This window comes from Stegostoma tigrinum, chromosome 11, assembly GCF_030684315.1.
Source record: "Stegostoma tigrinum isolate sSteTig4 chromosome 11, sSteTig4.hap1, whole genome shotgun sequence".
Lineage (NCBI taxonomy): Eukaryota > Metazoa > Chordata > Chondrichthyes > Orectolobiformes > Stegostomatidae > Stegostoma > Stegostoma tigrinum.
Genome location: NC_081364.1, coordinates 32,935,091 through 32,955,774, shown reverse-complemented (window position 1 = coordinate 32,955,774; position 20,684 = coordinate 32,935,091). Strand labels below are relative to the sequence as shown.

Sequence of the window (20,684 nt, the reverse complement as noted above, 5' to 3'; positions counted from 1 at the left end):
AGAATCTGAGATAACAAGGTGTAGAGCTGGATGAACACAGCAGGCCCTCTAGGCCCGAAACATCAGCCTTCCTGCTCCTCTGATGCTGCTTGGCCTGCTGTATTCATCCAGCTCTACGCCTTGTTATCATTAATTATAGCAGTTGGGATATCATATTTAAAGCAGATTAATTGATAGTTAATTTTGTTTGTTGAATACAACAACATTGTAACTGGATTGCCATGTTAGCTGATGCTTTCTGTCCCTGATTGAGGCAGGGTAGACACTGGATTGTATCCAAACATTAGAATATGTCCTCCAGCCAGAAGAAGGGAGAAACATTTATAGAGTCATAGAGTCATGCAGTACGAAAACAGACACTTTGGTCCAACTTGTCCTTGCCGCACAGACATCTCAATGTGACCTAGACCCATTTGCCAGCTTTTGGCTGATATCTCTCTCAGCCCTTTCAATTCATATACCCATCCAGATACCTTTTAAATGTTGTAATTGCACCATCCTCCATCGCTTCCTCTGGCAGGTCATTCCGTACGCTCACCACCCTCTGCATCAAAAATTTACCCCTCAGTTCCATTTTAAATCTTTCCACTCTCATTTTAAACCTACGCCCTCTAGCTTTTGATTCCCCTACCATGGGAAAAAGACCTTGGCTATTCACCCTATCCATGACCTACATAATTTTATAAACCTCTATCAGCTCACCCCTCAGCCTCCGCAACTCTGCCAACGATAACATTGATCCTGCTCTCTTCATCTAGTAGAGCTTCCTCCTCAGAAAATAAGACAAGAGCAGGCCCACAAATGTTTCTCTTATTTTGTTTCAGCCCAGTCAAATATTTGCTAAACCTCACCCATGTCATTCAGGGGTAAGTAAGCTTAGTCTTCCTTACCTCAAACAGTGTGTCTCAGTTCTGGATTTCCCTATGGCAAAAATGTTTGCTTATTTCTAACTTCTCAAGCCTCTTGTTTAATGAATTCAATCAGTTTTCCAATTGATGCAGCCATTTTGCTAAAGAATTCTTAGTTTTTTCAATTGATAATTATTTTAAAAGCATCTGACATGCTTGTTTTGTTCATGTTCTAATAGATTAGAGTGCAATGTTTTGATAACCATAAAAGTGCTGGTGTATTTGAAAATCAGGTATTGTATTGCTGTACAGATTAAGGATGCTTTGGTGTGTAGATGAGGTGTTGAGTTTTGATTGAACAGCTCACATAGTAAGTTTGCCGTTCTGTTCATTTCTTCTTAGATCCAGTGTATTCAGAACTGGATGAGGAGAATTCTGAATCATCTCCATCACCTAGGTCCAAGCCAAAAGTTTTCATCTGTTATTCCAGTAAAGACTGTCAGAAACACCTCAGCGTCGTTCAATGCTTTGCATTCTTCCTCCAGGACTTCTGTGGCTGTGAGGTAAGTTTCTTTTCCCTGTGCTAATTATTTTGAAAACTATTGGCAGGAATTCTTGTAAAGATAAGTGCCAGAGCCATTAAAAGTCTGCTGTAGTTTATACTGTGGAGATGTTTTAATCTGGTTTTCAAAGTATGCCTGCATTTTGAAGATGTTTTACAAAATTGGCATCTGTGCAACCCACCTCTTCAAAACATTTGATTACCAATCCTTATAACCCCTGATGTGGCTTCTAAACAATATTGATAATGCTCTAGTGAAGCACCTTAGGTCATCTTATTGCAATTAAAGCATCATGTAAATGCAAGTTGCCTTCATTGAGATACCTGCGTCGACCCATCCAACACTAACAGTAGCTTCTTATTTGACCCATTTGAGCTGTTGTTTACTGACTGGGAAACAGACTTGTGAGTTTAAGTAAGACACACTTGCAGGACGTAGATGGCACATCCCCTAATGCAATATTAGTTTCACCATTGGAAATTTACCAAATTGTAATAACATTTTGAGACATTTTGAGCTATATTGATAGGAATTTGAGGTTACTAATGTTGAAGTAGCAGTTTGTGCTTCATGCACTGGTGAAACAAAATTCAAGGCGATCCCTGGCTCAGTTAGTGTTTCTTTGAAGATGTACTCTTGGCCTTTTATGGGCTTAGAAAATAGTGTCCAGGGATGTGCAGCTCGGTGGAATAGCCATGGGAAATGCAGGTCTGGTTGGGATGGTCTTCAGAGGGTCAATGAGGACTCAATGGGTGAATGGCTTGCTTTCACACTGCAGGACTTCTGTGATTCCAGAACAGTATTTACATAATGTACCCTTATGAATTGATGCCCATGGCATGGCATTTATTTTTAGTTTTGCTATTATAAACAAATTTATATGGATTTTCCTCTCGGGTGAATTTCAATCATGCAGAATTTAAATATGGCTTATTACAGGTTCAACACCCAAATATTCCTTTAAAGTGACTCCTAAATTTGGAGATTTCCATCCTTATACTTCGTTCTCAACAATATAAAGCACGCCAACAGTTTCAATCTGACTAAATCTCACATTTTTCACAAAATAAGCTATTACTCAAACTCAGATTTTGGGGGCATCTCCTCCTATCTTTTTGTTTTACATCCAATTTCATGCTGCATTTCTCTCTCCCTTCAAGGTCATTAGCAAAGATATAACATGTGTTTGCTTGCTGCTACATGATGTAGCTACCATAGACATCATTTAGCCTTAAGTAATTACTTTACCAAACAGGCAAAAACTACTGCCATTTTATTGTTTCACTCACTTCCCATCAAGTAATAACAGAGCCCTAGTCAAAAATACCGCCTGAATCCAGACAAAAGTGAATATAACATTGTGCTTTCGTATGTCTTAACCTGACAATGTGTACCCTCTGTAATTATTTCTTGTTTCCATACATTGTACACACTAGTTTTCTAGGAATCAAAATGTGGTCTCATCTACAGTGGTGGACAAAATGCAGACAGGGCAACTGCTTCGCAGAACACCACTGGTTGGTCTGTAAGAATTATCCCTGAGCTTCTAGTTGCCTGCCACTTCAGTACACCACAGTGTTCCCATGTCAATATCCATGTCTTAGGTCTGCTGCAGGGCTCCAGTGAAGCTCAGTCCAAACTGGAGGAACAAAACCTCATCCTCACTGAGGTAACACACAGCTTTCAGGACTCATGATGTGGGGTTACCAGTATTGGACTGGGGTGGACAAAGTCGGAAGTCACTCGATATCAGGTTATATTCCAACAGGTTTATTTGAAATCACAAGCTTTTGGAGCATAGTCCCTAAGTCAGGTGAAGTGAGAGAGTAGCACTCAGAATTAATGAGCAGAGAGAGATCAAGGGCAGAGAGATCAAAAGACCATAGAAATGTGGGAGTGGAGTGCCGAATAATAAGTCCCTGCAGGTGCCTGAAATGTTAGACAATGTGGGTAACGTGTCAACAGCAAGGTAAGGGATGACCTATAATCAGATTCAATGAGGCAGACAGGTAACTACAAAACATTAAAAATAAGATGGTGCTGGAGATAAACCATATGACTGGAATAACATAATAGATATAAGTTGCATGCCGAGGGTCTATCCAAAGTTAAAAGTAATCCAAAACTGTACAAACTAATTAAGATAGAGAGGTCATAAGAATTTATCCAGGTGATGGTGATAAAACAGGACAGTATGGAAGATTATACAAATACAGAATAGTGTGGTAGTGTGGGCACAATGTGAATCCAAGATCACGGTTGAGGCTGTCTTCCTATGCAGGGAATGTGGCTACCAGTTTCTGCTCAGCAATTCTGCGTCATTGTGTATCTCAAAGCCTGACTTGGATACCACTTACTTGAAGACCAGAAGCTGAAGTGTTCCCTGCCAGGGAGGGAACGTTCCTGTCTGGCAGTTGATGCACAGTGTCCATTCATCCATTGACGTAGCATCTGCATGGTCTCACCGGAATGCCAACATACCATGCCTTGGGGCAGACTTTTCTACAGCGTATGAGATCGACAATATTGGCTGAGTCACACGAGTATCTGCTGTGTACGTCGTGGGTAGCGTTCCCATGTGTGATGGTAGTTTCTATGTCGATCATCTGACATCTCTTGCAGAGATTGCCATGGCACGGTCATGTGCTGTTGTGGTCAATGTTTGTTGTGAACGGTAGTCTGTTTAAGTTTTGGCGGTTGATTAAGGGCAAGAAATGGAGGTGTAGGGATGATCTTGGTGAGGTGCCCGTCTTCATCAATAATATGTTGAAGGCTGCGAAGAACATGGTGTCGTCTCTGTGCTCCAGGGAAGTACTGGATGATGAAGTTTACTTTATTGGTCATATCCTGTGTCTGTCTTCTGAGGAGGTCATTGTGGTTATTCGCTATGGCCTATCAGAACTGGCGAATGATGAGTTGAGCACCATGTCCTGTTTTAATGAGGGCATCCTTTAAAATCTTTAGGTGTCCATCGTACTCCTCCTCATCTGAGCACATCTTGTGTATGGACATGGCTTGTCCATAGGGGATGGCTTCTTTAACATGTTTAGGGTGGAAGCTAGAGAAGTGCTGCGTTGCGAGGTTATCCGTGGGCTTGCAATAGAGTGAAGGAGTAAGGTGTCATGCTTGATGGAGATGCGTGTGTCCAAGAATGAGCCTGATTCTGAAGAATAATCCATGGTAAGTATGGTGGTGGGATGAAACTTGTTGATGTTGAAACTTGTTGAAACTCCTATGTAGTCATTTCTGTGATTCCTTGCCATGAGTCCAAAGGAAGAAAATGTTATTGATGTATCTGGTGTATTGTGTTGGTCAGAGGTCCTGTGCAGTGAAGAAGTCTTGCTCGAACTTCCGTATGAAAATGTTGGCATGTTGGCATGTTGGCATGTTGGGATGCAGATTTGGTTCTCATGGCTATATTGTGTGTCTGGATGAAGAACTGGTTGTTGAAGGTGATGATGTTATGGTCAACAATGAAGTGGATGACTTGTAGGAGGGTGTCTGGAAATTGGCAGCTGTTGGTATTGAGTACTGGGACTGTTGCAGAGATGCTGTCACTGTGGGGTATGCTGGTGTAGAGTGTCAAAATGTCCATTATGGTGAGGGATGTTCCCGGTTTGATTGGTCTGTGGCTGCTGAGTTTCTGTGATGGGGTGTCTCGGTGCATTGGCTTTGAAGGCAGTAGGACTGTCCTATGCGAGAAGTGCGTGGGTTAAGAGTGCATGGGATACTCTTTAGGTCTGGATCAAAGGTCTTGATCAGTCTGTTCAGTTGAAAGGTGTGTTCTTTGGTTGGATTAGTCGTCTGTAGTGTTCCTGGTTATTCAGTTGTCAGTTTGTGCAGTAGTCTGTTCTATTCTGTCTGACAATGGCTCCTCCTTTGTGTGCTGGTTTGATGACAATGTTGCAATTGGTCTTGAGAGCGTGGATGGCATTACATTGTGCCTGGGTGATGTTCTGCACTATCTTGAGAGTGCGGCTGATGTATCTGGCAGTAATGCATCTCCTGATGGCTTGAGCGTACCTCTTGAGCCCAGGACAGCAGCCTTCTGGAAGGGTCTAATTCGATTTTCTTCTTTGGTCGCTGCACCACAGGTCTCTCTCTCTCCCTGTTGGCTGTTCCGGTTCATTGGTTTGACTCATTGGGCTCTCTGCTGACATCTTGGGACATGTGGAAGAATTCCTGGAGCCTCATTTTCCTAATTAATTCCTCCATGTCTGCTGTCAGAACAATGGGGTCCACTTTAGTAGTGGGGCAGAATTGAGACCTCAGCTGAGAACTTCAACTTTGTTGAAGGGTGTGGTCAGACAAGTTGATGATGGATTCCCCTGTGGTGACACAGGTTTCAACTGTGGTACCAGGGGAGGCTTGGTTACAGCTGGTGGTGATGCCAAGTTTCTCCAGTTTTCTGTTCTTGGTGTGCGTGAAGGTGGTGTGGTTCAATTGCCTTGTCTGCTTGGCTGTGTCTCATAGCTGGTCTGTTGTATCCTGAGCACAAGCTGAGAATATGGATTCAATATTGAGTTTAACAATTTCAGAGCATGAGCACCCTACGCATTGTTCATCACCCATTCCCACACCCCCCAGTCCTTGTTTGCATGTATTGTTCCCAGCACAGCATACACGTTTTAATCTATTTACATTTCCTGTTAGCATCCATTCAGCATTTATCTGTGTTCTGGCTTATCAGTAATCCCTTTGTCTGATTTTCCTGTATTTTCTCTCTCTGTTTCTTTCATTTTCCCTCTCTGGGCATCATCTCCACCTGTTCGACTTAATCCTTCACCACCTCCCATCTCAACCCCCAACCCCGGCATCAGCATAAGATGCTGTCAGACCTCCTGAGTTTTCTCCAAATCCTGTTCTTGTTTCAGATCTCCAGCGTTTGCAGTAATTTCGTGTTCTACAATCTTTCTTGCCATACTTTGAAAGATAGCACATTTAGTAGTGTGCCTTGTCACTCAAGTTGACATCCTTTATCCTCAATATATAGATCAGGCTTACTGCTCAGTGATTTGCCTGCCGTCTGTCTTCTTAAAATAGCTGGCCATTGATCGTGGTCTGTATGCCGTCATTCTGCTTTTGGTTAGGAGTAAAGAGAATGAACTTATATGGCTTTTTTGGAGCGAATGGAATCGTATTAACCTCACTTGCAACATTATTGTTATGCAGGGATGAAGCCAGTATTAGGAAAGAAAAATCACATGACTTCTCTCATTATTGAGAAAACTACTGTGATGATGAGAAGGTTGTCTTATCAGCTGCAAAAAATTGAGGTTCTTTTTGTTTTGTTTTAAATAGGTTGCCTTGGATATATGGGAACATTTGGAAATCTGTAAGGAGGGGCAAATGGACTGGCTCAGACAGCAGATCATGGAGTCCCATTATATCATCGTTATTTGTTCAAAAGGAATGAAGTTCTTTGTAGAAAAAAAACATCGTAAACATAAAGGCAGCTCTAGAGATGGTGGGCAAGGAGAACTTTTTATTGTTGCTGTTTCTATGATAGCAGAGAGACTACGCCAAGCACGACTAAACTCAAGCAATCCCTCTAAATTCATCGCCGTCTATTTTGACTACTCTTGTGAAGCAGATATTCCTGGTGTCTTAGATTTGGCATGCAAGTACAAACTGATGGACCATTTCCCTCACTTGTATTCTCACTTACGTGCTCGAGATCTCGGCCAGCCAGACCGGGACCCGACTGAAGTGAACATCCGCAAAAGCAACTATTTCAGAACTAAATCTGGACGTTCCTTGTATATAGCCATTTCTAATATGAAGCAACTTATTGAGCAAGAGCCTGACTGGTTTGAAAAACAGTTAGTGCCACGTCTGCCCTTACTGCCACACCATCAAGGACCAGTTCGTGTTGACTCTGGACTTGTCCTGAATGAGGTGGTTTTCAAACAACCAGTAACTGAGCATGATTTTCACTTGAAAACCATTGCAGATGTCGCCCCTGTTAATTCGGTGTCTTATTCCATAATTCAGCACTTGAGGATCATTGGAGATGCAGATGTTTCTGATCACCAAGATGCCAGTTCTCTGCTTAGACCCCCTCCACAGATGGTAGCAGCTGTGAACTTGCCTGAAATGCCACGTGACTCTGGGATATATGACTCTTCCATTCCTTCTTCAGAATTATCACTGCCTTTAATGGATGGCCTGTCTTCAGACCAGACAGAAACTGGCTCCATTGCAGATAGCGTCTCCTCATCCTCAGGGTTAGGTAAGATATCTTGCAAGTACCAACCATATTCAAAAGTTTACAGCCAACAGTATGCATTACAGCTTGTACTAAAATACATTGCAGATTTCTAGCAGAATGCACCAGATGATGGGACTCCTGAGTGAAATTAATCCAGTCCATTTGTAATGGAGTTTACATTAAAAAGCTATCCTTCAATTTCATTCCACTGTAATCAATTGATAATCTTAACTCAGAACAAATAAAAATAGAACAAGCAAGAAATAGAAATCTATTGCAAAGGTCTAGGCTACTTGTGAATTTAATCTCAAGAGCAACATGCATAATATCAGAGTTGATTGTTCATTTTTCCAGGAACTGATATCAATCCCTGTAAGTAATGTGGATTAAAACAAGAAATAACCCAGTTTTAAGCAGCAGTGAAAGCCTGAATAAAAGACTCTGATGAATTATATGATACCAGCAAATTTTAAAATTCATAATGGTACTTTGATGCGCTTTTAAAGAATTTCAGCAAGAAAAGTATGAGAAAATTCTATTTCAGCTAGTAAGATTTCACAATTTGATCTGTTAAGAGCTCTACCCCATCCTCAATCTCCACATGAAATGTATAACATTTCCCTCACAGTGCCACACATAATTGAACTAAATTTCTAACATACCATTTGTTTACTGGGAATCTTATTCTGACTTGTGCTTCTTAAAGCACATCCTCACCCATCAGTTTTGCAATTTTGTGTCTAATGGTGCAATATCCTGCTAAAGCCTCATGAGGGTGCTGTTGTGTCAAGTTAATGATGCCAAATGTATGAAGTTTTCTTTTCATAATTTCAGCAATAAATGCCCAATAACAGAAATCTTTACCTGGATCACTAATGAAGTTGAAGGAACTTCATCTTCACAAATAAGTCCCTACTTACCAGTATTGTGACAGTTCTGGTGCTCACATTGGACAATGAGGAGATCTATTGCCTCTCATTGCAATATATAAATAGAGGAATAAAAATGAAAAGTAATAGTCTCAAAATTAGACTTTAAAAAGGTCCTTAAGACTAACCAGTTTGATATCAATAATTATGAATCCCCTTAATTTAAATGAAACTTTTCACTGGATTCAACACAAGTAGCTATTAATTACAAATTTAAACATGAACTCCTATCCCCAAATCGTTGATTCCATCAATTAATGCCCTGGTACAAGTTACTCTTGAGTTTCTGTCACCTCCTATGGGAACGTGTCTGACATCCATTTCAGATGCCACCCTCTTAAACACTTCAATACGTATCATCTTATAATTTTAAATAAACAAATGTTTAATATGATCAGTGGCAAGGGAGTCAGTATTGTTTCTCCATCTCTCTTCCACTGACATATTTACATGTTTATTAGAAAATGTATTTATTTATGATGTGTGTTCTTTCCATCTTTCATAACCAATGAAGTTGTTGATCTGTTAAGGTGAAATGTTTATAATATAGTAAGCATACAGTACAGCAATACTTGTTAAATCAACATTGAAACTATATTTAACCAATGTTCTGGGTGATGATGAGATACATTACAGCTTGGAACTTGGCATGCTGATTGATCATACCTTCAAATACTGTACACTCGGTAGCAGAAGTGTGTACCGCCCACAAGATGCACATCAGAAATGCACCAAAGATCCTTAAACAGCACCTACCAAATCTAAAATCATTTCCATCTAGAAGGACAAGGACAGCAGATACATGGGAACACCACCAGCAACTCCCACTCCAAGCCACTCAACAGCCTGACTCAGAAAGATGTCACTGCTCCTTCACTGATAATAAAATGTGAGGCTGGATGAACACAGCAGGCCAAGCAGCATCTCAGGAGCACAAAAGCTGACGTTTCGGGCCTAGACCCTTCATCAGAGAGGGGGATGGGGGGAGGGAACTGGAATAAATAGGGAGAGAGGGGGAGGCGGACCGAAGATGGAGAGTAAAGAAGATAGGTGGAGAGGGTGTAGGTGGGGAGGTAGGGAGGGGATAGGTCAGTCCAGGGAAGACGGACAGGTCAAGGAGGTGGGATGAGGTTAGTAGGTAGCTGGGGGTGCGGCTTGGGGTGGGAGGAAGGGATGGGTGAGAGGAAGAACCGGTTAGGGAGGCAGAGACAGGTTGGACTGGTTTTGGGATGCAGTGGGTGGGGGGGAAGAGCTGGGCTGGTTGTGTGGTGCAGTGGGGGGAGGGGATGAACTGGGCTGGTTGAGGGATGCAGTGGGGGAAGGGGAGATTTTGAAACTGGTGAAGTCCACATTGATACCATATGGCTGCAGGGTTCCCAGGCGGAATATGAGTTGCTGTTCCTGCAACCTTCGGGTGGCATCATTGTGGCAGTGCAGGAGGCCCATGATGGACATGTCATCAAGAGAATGGGAGGGGGAGTGGAAATGGTTTGCGACTGGGAGGTGCAGTTGTTTGTTGCGAACTGAGCGGAGGTGTTCTGCAAAGCGGTCCCCAAGCCTCCGCTTGGTTTCCCCAATGTAGAGAAAGCCGCACCGGGTACAGTGGATGCAGTATACCACATTGGCAGATGTGCAGGTGAACCTCTGCTTAATGTGGAATGTCATCTTGGGGCCTGGGATGGGGGTGAGGGAGGAGGTGTGGGGACAAGTGTAGCATTTCCTGCGGTTGCAGGGGAAGGTGCCGGGTGTGGTGGGGTTGGAGGGCAGTGTGGAGCGAACAAGGGAGTCACGGAGAGAGTGGTCTCTCCGGAAAGCAGACAGGGGTGGGGATGGAAAAATGTCTTGGGTGGTGGGGTCGGATTGTAAATGGCGGAAGTGTCGGAGGATAATGCGTTGTATCCGGAGGTTGGTAGGGTGGTGTGTGAGAACGAGGGGGATCCTCTTGGGGCGGTTGTGGCGGGGGCGGGGTGTGAGGGATGTGTCGCGGGAAATGCGGGAGACGCGGTCAAGGGCGTTCTCAATCACCGTGGGGGGGAAGTTGCGGTCCTTAAAGAACTTGGACATCTGGGATGTGCGGGAGTGGAATGTCTTATCGTGGGAGCAGATGCGGCGGAGGCGGAGGAATTGGGAATAGGGGATGGAATTTTTGCAGGAGGGTGGGTGGGAGGAGGTGTATTCTAGGTAGCTGTGGGAGTCGGTGGGCTTGTAATGGACATCAGTTACAAGCTGGTTGCCTGAGATGGAGACTGAGAGGTCCAGGAAGGTGAGGGATGTGCTGGAGATGGCCCAGGTGAACTGAAGGTTGGGGTGGAAGGTGTTGGTGAAGTGGATGAACTGTTCGAGCTCCTCTGGGGAGCAAGAGGCGGCGCCGATACAGTCATCAATGTACCGGAGGAAGAGGTGGGGTTTGGGGCCTGTGTAGGTGCGGAAGATGGACTGTTCCACGTAACCTACAAAGAGGCAGGCATAGCTGGGGCCCATGCGGGTGCCCATGGCCACCCCCTTAGTCTGTAGGAAGTGGGAGGAGTCAAAAGAGAAGTTGTTGAGTGTGAGGACGAGTTCCGCTAGGCGGATGAGAGTGTCGGTGGAGGGGGCCTGGTCGGCCTGCTCCTTCACTGTTGCTGGGTCAAAATCCTGGAACTCCCTCCCTAAGGGCATTGATGAACAATCTACAGCAAGTGGATTTCAGTGGTTCAAGAAGGCAGCTCACCACCACCTTCTCAACTGCAAATGGGCAATAAATGCTGGCCATGCAATAATGCCCATATCTAAAGAGTGAATAAAAGAAATATGAATTGCATTAAAATTTGATACTTAACAACTTTCCTTTCTCTGTAACATTCATAGGATGTCTACATTGTGGAAGCAGGCCATTCAATGCCTCAAGTCTACACCAACCCTCCGAAGAGCATCTCACACAGACCCACCCTTCTATAGCACTGCATTTACCATGGCTAATCCACCTAACCTACACATCCCTGGACACTATGGGCAATTTAGCACAGCCAGTCCACCTAGCCTGCACATTTTGTGGGAGGAAACCAGTGCACCTGGAGGAAACCCACACCAAAACGGGGAGAATATACAACAACCACACAGGCAATAGCCCGAGATTATAATTGAACCCAGGTCCCTGGTGCTGTGAGGCAGCAGTGCTAACTATTGAAAATTGCTTCACTCAGTTCTTGCTTCAGTTCACCTGCTGGAAACTTTACCTATGCATTTTGTTCCTTCCAGTGGCCAGTCACCCATCTTCTACTTTCTATAAATTTGCTCAAAATTATTGACTGTATTTTAAATTGTGGTAAATCCTGTCTCATTTACCCATCACCCCTCTAATCACTGACAGACATTGTCTCAATCAACAAAGAACAAAGAAAATTACAGCACAGGAACAGGCCCTTTGGCCCTCCAAGCCTGCACCAATCCAGATTCTCTATCTAAACCTGTTGCCTATTTTCCAAGGATCTGTATCCCTTTGCTCCCTGCCCATTCATGTATCTCCCTAGATACGTATTAAATGATGCTATCATACCCATCTCTACCACCTCCACTGGCAATGCATCCAGGCACTCACCACCCTCTGCATAAAGAACTTTCCACACATATCTCCCTTAAACCTTTCCACTTCTCACCTTGAAATCGTGCCCCTAGTAATTGAGTCACCCACTCTGGGAGAAAAAAGCTTCTTGCTATCCACTAATTCTATACTTCTCATGATTTTGTAGACCTCAATCAGGAGCCCCCTCAACCTCCATCTTTCTAATGTAAATAATCCAAATCTACTCAATCTCTCTTCACAGCTAGCGCCTTTCATACCAGGCAAAATCCTAGTGAGCCTCCTCTGCACCCGCTCCAAAGCATCCACATCCTTTTGGTATTGTGGCGACCAGAACTGTATGCAGTATTCCAAATGTGGTTGAACCAAAGTTCTGTACAACTGCAACATGACTCCTTGTCTCCTTGACTGACAACACTTTAATTATAAAATCCTCACCCTTGTTTTCAAATCTCTCCATGGCCTTTCCCCTCCCTATTTCTGTAATCTCCTTTGTCAATACAAGTATGTGAGATATCTATCCTGCTGTAAATCTAGCCTCTTGCAAATTCCTGATCTTAGTAATTCCAGTTGCCAAGTTCTTAAATTCTCGAATAAAAACCAAAAGAACTTCAGATGCTGTAAATCAGAAACAAAAACAGATATTGCTGAAAAACTCAGCGGGTCTGGCAACATCAGTGGAGAGAAATCAGAGGTAACATTTCAGGTCGACTGACCCTTCCTTCGAACCATAAATTCTGGAATTCCCTCCCTAAACCTGTCCACTTTTTCTACTCTCTTAAGTTCCTTGTTGAATCTGCCTTGGTCAGCAGGCTTTTTGTTATATGCCTGATATCTCCTCCAGTGGATCGATGTCAAAGATGTTATTATTATGCATATGTTTGTTGAGTATCTCAGAAGGTTTGCTACATTAAAGATGCTATTTACCTTCAAATTGTTGTTACAGTATAAGTCTCTACATTGTTATACCAACATTATTTTAAAAATCTATATAGAGAGAAGCCCATAAGTAACCTATATTCTATTAATAGTTGGTTAACGGAGTTCCTCAAGAACAAGTTCCTTTTTCATTGTGCTTCTGCTTACCTTACATTTTTTATTTTATTGCCAAAATAAATTTTAGCTCAGGAGGTACTTTGTACAGATTTTCTTCTGCAGTACTAACTAGGTCTTGCAATCTATATCCATGATTATATTTCTTGAAGCTTGCTATTAGTATATGATGGTTTTCCCTCAGTCAGCAAAGCTCATTAACGCACATTCTATATCATAGGATTACTTCACGTAAGGATATCAGAACTGCAAGTGCTTTAAGGGTCAATCTCAGTACAAAAGTTCTGTTGTCAACATTTTAAATTGCTATTAACTATACAATTGTAGCATCAATTAGTTACTTCAAGATATTATTACTTACTTCCTTCTCTATCAACAAAGGCTAAAATACAATCAGTTCTTTAGCAAGATTACATTAGGAAATTTCCTGCTGTTCTCTGATTAATTCTTCCCTCTCAACTACCCATTTTAAATATGTTGCAGTTATAACATGAGGTAATGTCTTCTCAGAGGTATCACTACATAATTATGTATTGTTGCTAGACAACTGAGAGGGGAAATCCACCCAGGTGAATTATTATTGAGCTGAAACTCACCAGTGGGACAGAAAAGATGGCAATTGTTATTTGATGTCATATAACTGTGTCTTTCAAACCCGTGCCAGTTCTTATGAGAACTACCCATCTGATTCAATTCCGCACTTCACCTCATGATACAGATTCATTTACTTCCACGGTGACTTACTTTGTTTCCAAGTGCAGAAATTAATGTTCTGATTTTTTTTGTGAGGGGTGCAAAATTATTGCATTCTTACTAGAGCAACTCAGCTAATTCCACTCACCTGTCTGTTCCCTGTAAACCTGTAACTTCTTTTATATTTGCTCATGGGATGTGGACATTGCTGGCTACACCAGCAATTTTTGCCCATCTCTAATTGCTCTGGAGAAAGAGGCTGTGAGTTGCCTTCTTGTACCTTGGAGTGTCAGGATGCCCAGACTGCTATTAGGAAGACAGTTTTAGGATGTTGACCCAGTAACAATGAAGGAATGGTGATGTAGTTGCTGGTCAAGACAGCATGTGTTTTGAAGGGAACTTCTGAATGACGGTGTACCCATGCATCTAGCATACCCGTCGATGTTTGTCCAATTCTCTTCTGAAAGTGAGGATTGAATCTGCCTTTACCTCAATTTTAAGCAGTGCATTCCAGATCCAGATCCTCAACCAAAATGTGCCAGAAATTTAGTTAATGTTCAATTTTGATGATCTCCTTTTCACAAGGCATCATTTGATTTTCACTAGTTGTTATTTTTCTCCCCCAGGTGAAGACGAGCCACCGATTCTCACAACAAAATCATCAGTTTCTGGACTGTGTAAAGTGGAAGTGGACAGACACATAAATGCTACAGTAACCCTATAACATTCCATATCATAGGGAATGCATTGCCACTTTACCTTCTCAGCTGTATATTCATTAACAAGCCCTGCATTAGTGACCATTTTAACAACACTGTGAACATCAATACATTAAGAAAGATGAATACTGTATGTATTTGAATGCCATGTGGCAGCATTGAGTAAATAGTATTGTTTTAACACAAGGGTCAGTCAGTTTGAGATCAATATTTAATTACAGATATATCATATTTCTGACACTAATTTGATGCTCTTAACTGTTTAATGTGATATTTAATTTTGTGTACTGATTTGGATCATTTGTGCATCTTAGAAATATCAATTTTCATGATCAATGGCAAATCTAATATGTTTAACTGATTTAATACACCAATATTTACACCTGTTTCTTAAGATAAAAAGAATGATGACTTAGCATAGAATATTATTGCTGAAAATTATTTGTAAAAGCTTATATGATTTGTCTGGATGTTTCCATGTGGCAGAGACCAGAATTAACTATTAGATTTCAATTAATATTGTGTATATGTATATTTACTGATGACATATTACAGATAATTGCACTGCTGCACCCAGTTGGGAGGGGATAATTGTATAACGAATCTCGTTGAAACAGATAACAAGGCATATAGCTGGATGAACACAGCAGGCCATGCTGCATCAGAGGAGCAGGAAGGCTACCATTTTGGACCCAGACCCTTCTTCAGAAATGTTGAAACAATACTTTTAAAAATTCAACTGACATCTGTTAATATGAATTCTGGTTGAAGCATTTAAACTAACTTAAACAACATTTTGAACTACAAAGCAAATCTGCATTTTCAAAATGTCAGATGCAGCTCAGAAAATAATGAAGTGTAGCTTTTAGTGAATAATTTAAAGTCAAATAGCTGCAAATAGTTTTCAAACTATCATGTTGTAACTCCCAAAACGAAGTTAACGGCGTTGTGCTTTGGACACTGCTCTCACCCACTCAACCATTTTGTTATATTGATTTACAATCCAATTATCAATGTAATTTATCCACATTACTCACCCTGGACATTATAAAATGAAATTGGCCCTCCAGCTTGAGACATGAGTACATCATTTCATATGTATATGGGTAGCATTAGCAGTTTGTGTGGTATTATTAGTTACTGCATATCGAGTGATGTATGCCAGAGACAGGAATATAACCTGTTGGTATGCTCCTTTACTGTTTCTTTTCTCTGTGGAGATGCATTTTGTAATTTCACTGTTATTGACAAGTGAATTTCACAAAAGAATGACGTATCCAACATTCACAGCCATAGTCAATATCGTAAATTATCGATGTGGTGGCGATTAGTTTTGGTATGATGTCATCTGAATAATCAACTTTTAAAATTGATTTTAATTCAACGTGGTTTGCAAATCACATCGTGATAACTAACAGAATTTCATGTTTTCTTTAAAAGTTATTGGTATTAATTGTAGGCTTGCTCATGGTCCTTTTTCCATTCTTGACCTGATAGCATGCACTCATTAAATGCGGAGCTGGTAAAGCACACCCGGTCAGAGTCAAGGAGCAGGAAAGTCAACGTTTTGGGCTGCACCCTTCGTCAGGACTTCGGGCTCCTGACAAAGGCTTTCGGCCTGAAACATTGAACTTCTTGCTCCCCGGATGCTGTCTGACTGGCTGTGCTTTTCGAGCTCCACATTTATTGACCCTAGCTTCCAGCATCTGCAGTCCTTACTGTCTCCAGTAAGGTGTCATATCCCAACTGACTCTGACCTTCACCATGCCTAGATATGCTGAACCAGTAGGTGGTGACCAGATCGAGATCAGGAGCAGCAGCTGTATGTTATTTTTCGCTCCCCCACTACTGCTGGCACTCAGCAACTTAGTGCAAACTGGAGATCAAACCCGATACTTTCCTTTCCTACTAGATAAACTCTTGAGGTACTGTAGTGTCATGATTATTAAGCCAATTATTTGACAGTAAAGCAATTGTGTTTTTAGCATATGCAGTTTTAAAAACTAAAGACTTCTAGTAAAGGTTTTGATGTGAATCTGGTGGATAAATTGATAGGAAGTATAATTCATTCTATCACCTTCATTAATTTTACATTTTGAGGATTGGGTTTAATACTGTACTGGAGTTCAGGTTGCTGACGTACAGTGAAGATTCCTGTAGTGCCAAAATAGTCATTTCAAATATTGTATGAAATATGAACATGCATCTATCACTAATTTCATAAATCTTAAGCAGTTGGTTTCCCTCATTAGTTTCCTACTGTCTGCTCATCACTATTTACTATGTGTTCACACCTAGTTTTTGTAGGTTGTGATGTAATTGTAATATATTTTGGTGATTTTGACTGCTTTTATAAGTTTTTGCAAAATACCTGATATATTCTTAATTTTGTACAAGTTATCAGTTAAGCTGATTGAGAAAATGTTCTACTGTTTTGTCTTTTTGTACTGGTGCTTTTTTAAAAAAAATAAATAAAACCAAAACTTTTAAACGCTCCTCAGTAGAGACCCATTCCTATGTTGCTGCTGTCTTGTGATCTGAGGGCTATCCCAGCTGACCCTCTATATCAGATATCCAAAACTGAATAACAGAGTCAAAATGATATTTTGTTGCAGTGACTTCAACTCAGTTTGATATTGTTCTGAGCTTCACGAAATTTGAATTGTTATTTATCCAATCGTTCTATACTTTTAAGATTACTGCATCACCTTACTGTACTAACCTGAATTAAATATCGAAGTGTGTGAATGCATTAGTCTGTAGCTGTGATGTGAATTTCCCATAATCTATGATATTACTAGTATATAACCACTGCACATCTTAGAATCATCCCTGATGTTTGCTTTACAAGTCTTACAGGTTTTATTTTATCTTTCATACACTCAACTGTCTGCCTAATGTCTTACCAAATTCACCATGTAGGTCTTCCACAACTTTTTTCTTCTGGTGGGGTCCAATGTTGTAATCATACGGGTGCTGGTTTTGAAATTTCTGCTCTTTGGAAAGGTATTTGCATGCCGTGGTTGCTACAGATCAAAGTTATTGGCTGGACTGTATGGGGCCAGTTGCTTTTCACCCAATCCGCAGTCAGGTGAGTTGGGTATGCACCAAGGACTGGCATTTTTGCATAATTCTAAGCAACCGTACATCTTATCACTAATTGTAAAATGACCTGGTAGCAGTTTTAGAAAGTGGCCATAATGGTTGAACCGTATAAAGGCTGATGAAGGTGAATACTAGAGGGGAAGGGAATAAGAATAAATCTGTGACTCTAGTATAGTACTGCAAATACATCTGTATCCAGTGTGAAAGAAACTCTGCTTTAATTGACAACAGTTTGGCAAATGAAGCAGCTGCAAATCTGACCACTGCTCAGAGAACATCAGTTCAACATTGAACTTTCCTGTAATGGGAATTTGGGTTTGAAATAATAGCTATGTCATGGGTAACACGGATAATTGGCAGCCCCTACATGTTGGCAACACACCATCTTCAAAAGGAGGAAGAGGATTGATAATAAAAGGGATAATGATAACTACAAACACACATGATCACAGCCTTTCCATGTTTTAGCTGGAAACAGCAGAGTGGCCTCCAAAAACCAAGTTAAATATTTACTGCTCGTGGCAAATATATTCAATATATTTATACAAAATTCAAATCACAGCAAGATTGCCTGAAGATTTAATATTTAATCTGAATCTTACAGTGGAGGAGGCATTGGAATACTTTCACAATTGGCCGAATTAGACTCGATTAGAGATTGGCTTTATCTTAATATTGAAGTAGGAAGAATCAATGATTCTTTTAAAATTATTTGCAGACACCTGATTTCCACACAAATATTTTTCAATTTTGTAACAAGGTTTGTGGAAAGAATTTGTAACAAACGATCCAAGTTATTATTGCTTACATCTGAGTTATTTAGAAATGGATTTTCTCCATCTACCAATACTGCAACTCATTATTATACATGATGCGTGAGTAGGGCTGCATCATCCATTAAAAGGCAATGCTTCTATCACCATTAGAAGTCTTACCTCCAAGGTATGGATTTAAGCCCCTTAATAGGTCTCAGATACATAATGTAGGCTAATATCTTAATGCTCTGCTAAAAGAGAACTGAGTTGACAGAGATGCTGCCCTTCAAGTACAATGTTCAGTCGGGTCTAGTCTATCTGATCAGTTGGATAGAAAAGGTTCCAAAACACCTTTGAAAAGCAAAGGAGTTCTGATATCCTAACCAACACATATCCCACAATTAACAATCTAATATTTTTGGAATGGTCTCTTCAGTGAGATGTGTGCTGCTTAACTATATTTGGAATCGTATAATTGTATTGTTGAACTTTTGAAAGTATATTCAGGCAGTTTGTATTCTGAATGGAAGGCTGTAAACATCTGTACCCAGCTATCATTAGCCAGGACACATTGTACTAAACAGGACTATTCCAAGGGCATGAACCAGAAATACTGTTCATACAGAATTCTTCTGGGAACTGAGAACAGCCATCTATGGACACTGTCTTGGACAAGCAGTTCTTTTTGTAGATCTTGAAATTCCAGGCATGTCTAATATTGAGATTAATCACACTTTTCATACTGGGGTTGAATGCAGAAAAAAGGTGATCCATTTTGCAAATGAAAGCTCTGCAGTTACTTTTATAGTAACAAGTAGGCTATTTAAACTACAGGAAAATAGAAAGCCCAGGTAATAAACTTAAAGGTTCTGGATGTGAGTTTGCTCGCTAAGCTGGAGCGTTCATTTTCAGACGTTTTGTCACCATTCTAGGTAACATCATCAGTGAGCCTCCGACGAAGCGCTGGTGTTATGTCCCACTTTCTATTTATCTGGTTAGGTTTCTTTGGGTTGGTGATGTCATTTCCTGTTTTTCTCAGGTGTGCAAATACTGGATGTCTGTTACTGGAGATAAGTTAAACAAAATTGTTTCTATATGACTTCTAGATTGGGAATGAGAGGGTCATTTACATAGAAGGTCAGAGATTTATCTGTAGTGGGAGGATAGTGCTTAAGTTAGTTTTCAGTATTTGATTTAGCTAACAGATGAGACGGCTTCTTCGTGTTCCAGATTCAGTTTTCTAGCTTGTGTTATGTCTAATCAAATGTCTTAAAAAACATCACACAATAACTTACTTTAGAGGCACAATTACTCTTAAGAGGCAAACTTAAAGCATTGCAGCTCTAGGAAAAATTAGCAGACACATCAGCCGATACTGGAGCAACATTGATGCTGCAAGTCAGGATATCCATGACAACCTGCACCCCAGCCCAGTCCCAAAGGATAATAGATGAATATGTTTCATTAATAAGTCACAAGGGAGTTAACTCTCTTTCCACTGGGTGACAAATCAGTGTCACAAAATGAATGGAAAATTCAGATTCAAATTGCAAGACTATTGGATCACCATCTAGATCCGGATATGGACCAAGTCTATAATTCTATGATATTAAATTTGTTTGGCTATATTTCCATTGATTGAAAATGTTATGAGACCAAGGGTAGGATTTTCCCTAACGCTTCTGGACCGTGGTATTGGTATTGAATGAGTATTACAGACCCTGCACTGTGTGGGAACAAACAGCAGGTTGCTTTTTCAGATGAGAATTGGGATGTATTTTTAAATGTAATGATTCTCAGCTGGGCCCCTGTTATAGAGGGGCGACCTTCACTCCTCCTCTGCAGGTCTGTGGCTGGGATGCCTCTTCCTTGCAACTGGCCTGGTCTCCAATGCTTCAAAGAACTCAGAGGTTGAATGGAAAATTTGGGATGCTTGACCTTTGAATCATGTTAATTGGCTGTTTGCACTTGCAGTCATGTAACCCAGTGTTCGGCTAAAGTAGCCTGGGCTGGAATGGAGCCAACAAACTAGTGTTCTGGCTGACAATACGAGTTTTCACCCATCTGTCTCCGTAACCTCACACCACCTCAAAAAAACTCCCCACTCCTCTGGTACAAGGATAGACGAATTAGGAGCCATTTCTCACATTGTGGATTCATCTGCATTTTTTCCCTTTGCCTGACCATTGACTATCATTAACAATTAAGCCTCACTCTGTGTTTCCTAAATCTTCCCTCTCATATAAAGA

General features: G+C 41.1%; 1 protein-coding gene across 1 annotated transcript in view; it reads left to right on the top strand.

Moving 5' to 3' along the window:
• The window catches only part of il17rd (interleukin 17 receptor D), an 86,068-nt gene extending 69,102 nt beyond the window's left edge, over positions 1–16,966 (top strand). Inside the window, exons 10-12 of the mRNA XM_048547742.2 lie at positions 1,251–1,411; positions 6,713–7,643; positions 14,483–16,966. Coding sequence (XP_048403699.1) covers positions 1,251–1,411; positions 6,713–7,643; positions 14,483–14,580 — 1,190 coding nt within the window. The 3' untranslated portion in view covers positions 14,581–16,966. The remainder of the gene's footprint in view (positions 1–1,250; positions 1,412–6,712; positions 7,644–14,482) is intronic.
• Positions 16,967–20,684: the final 3,718 nt, after the last annotated feature.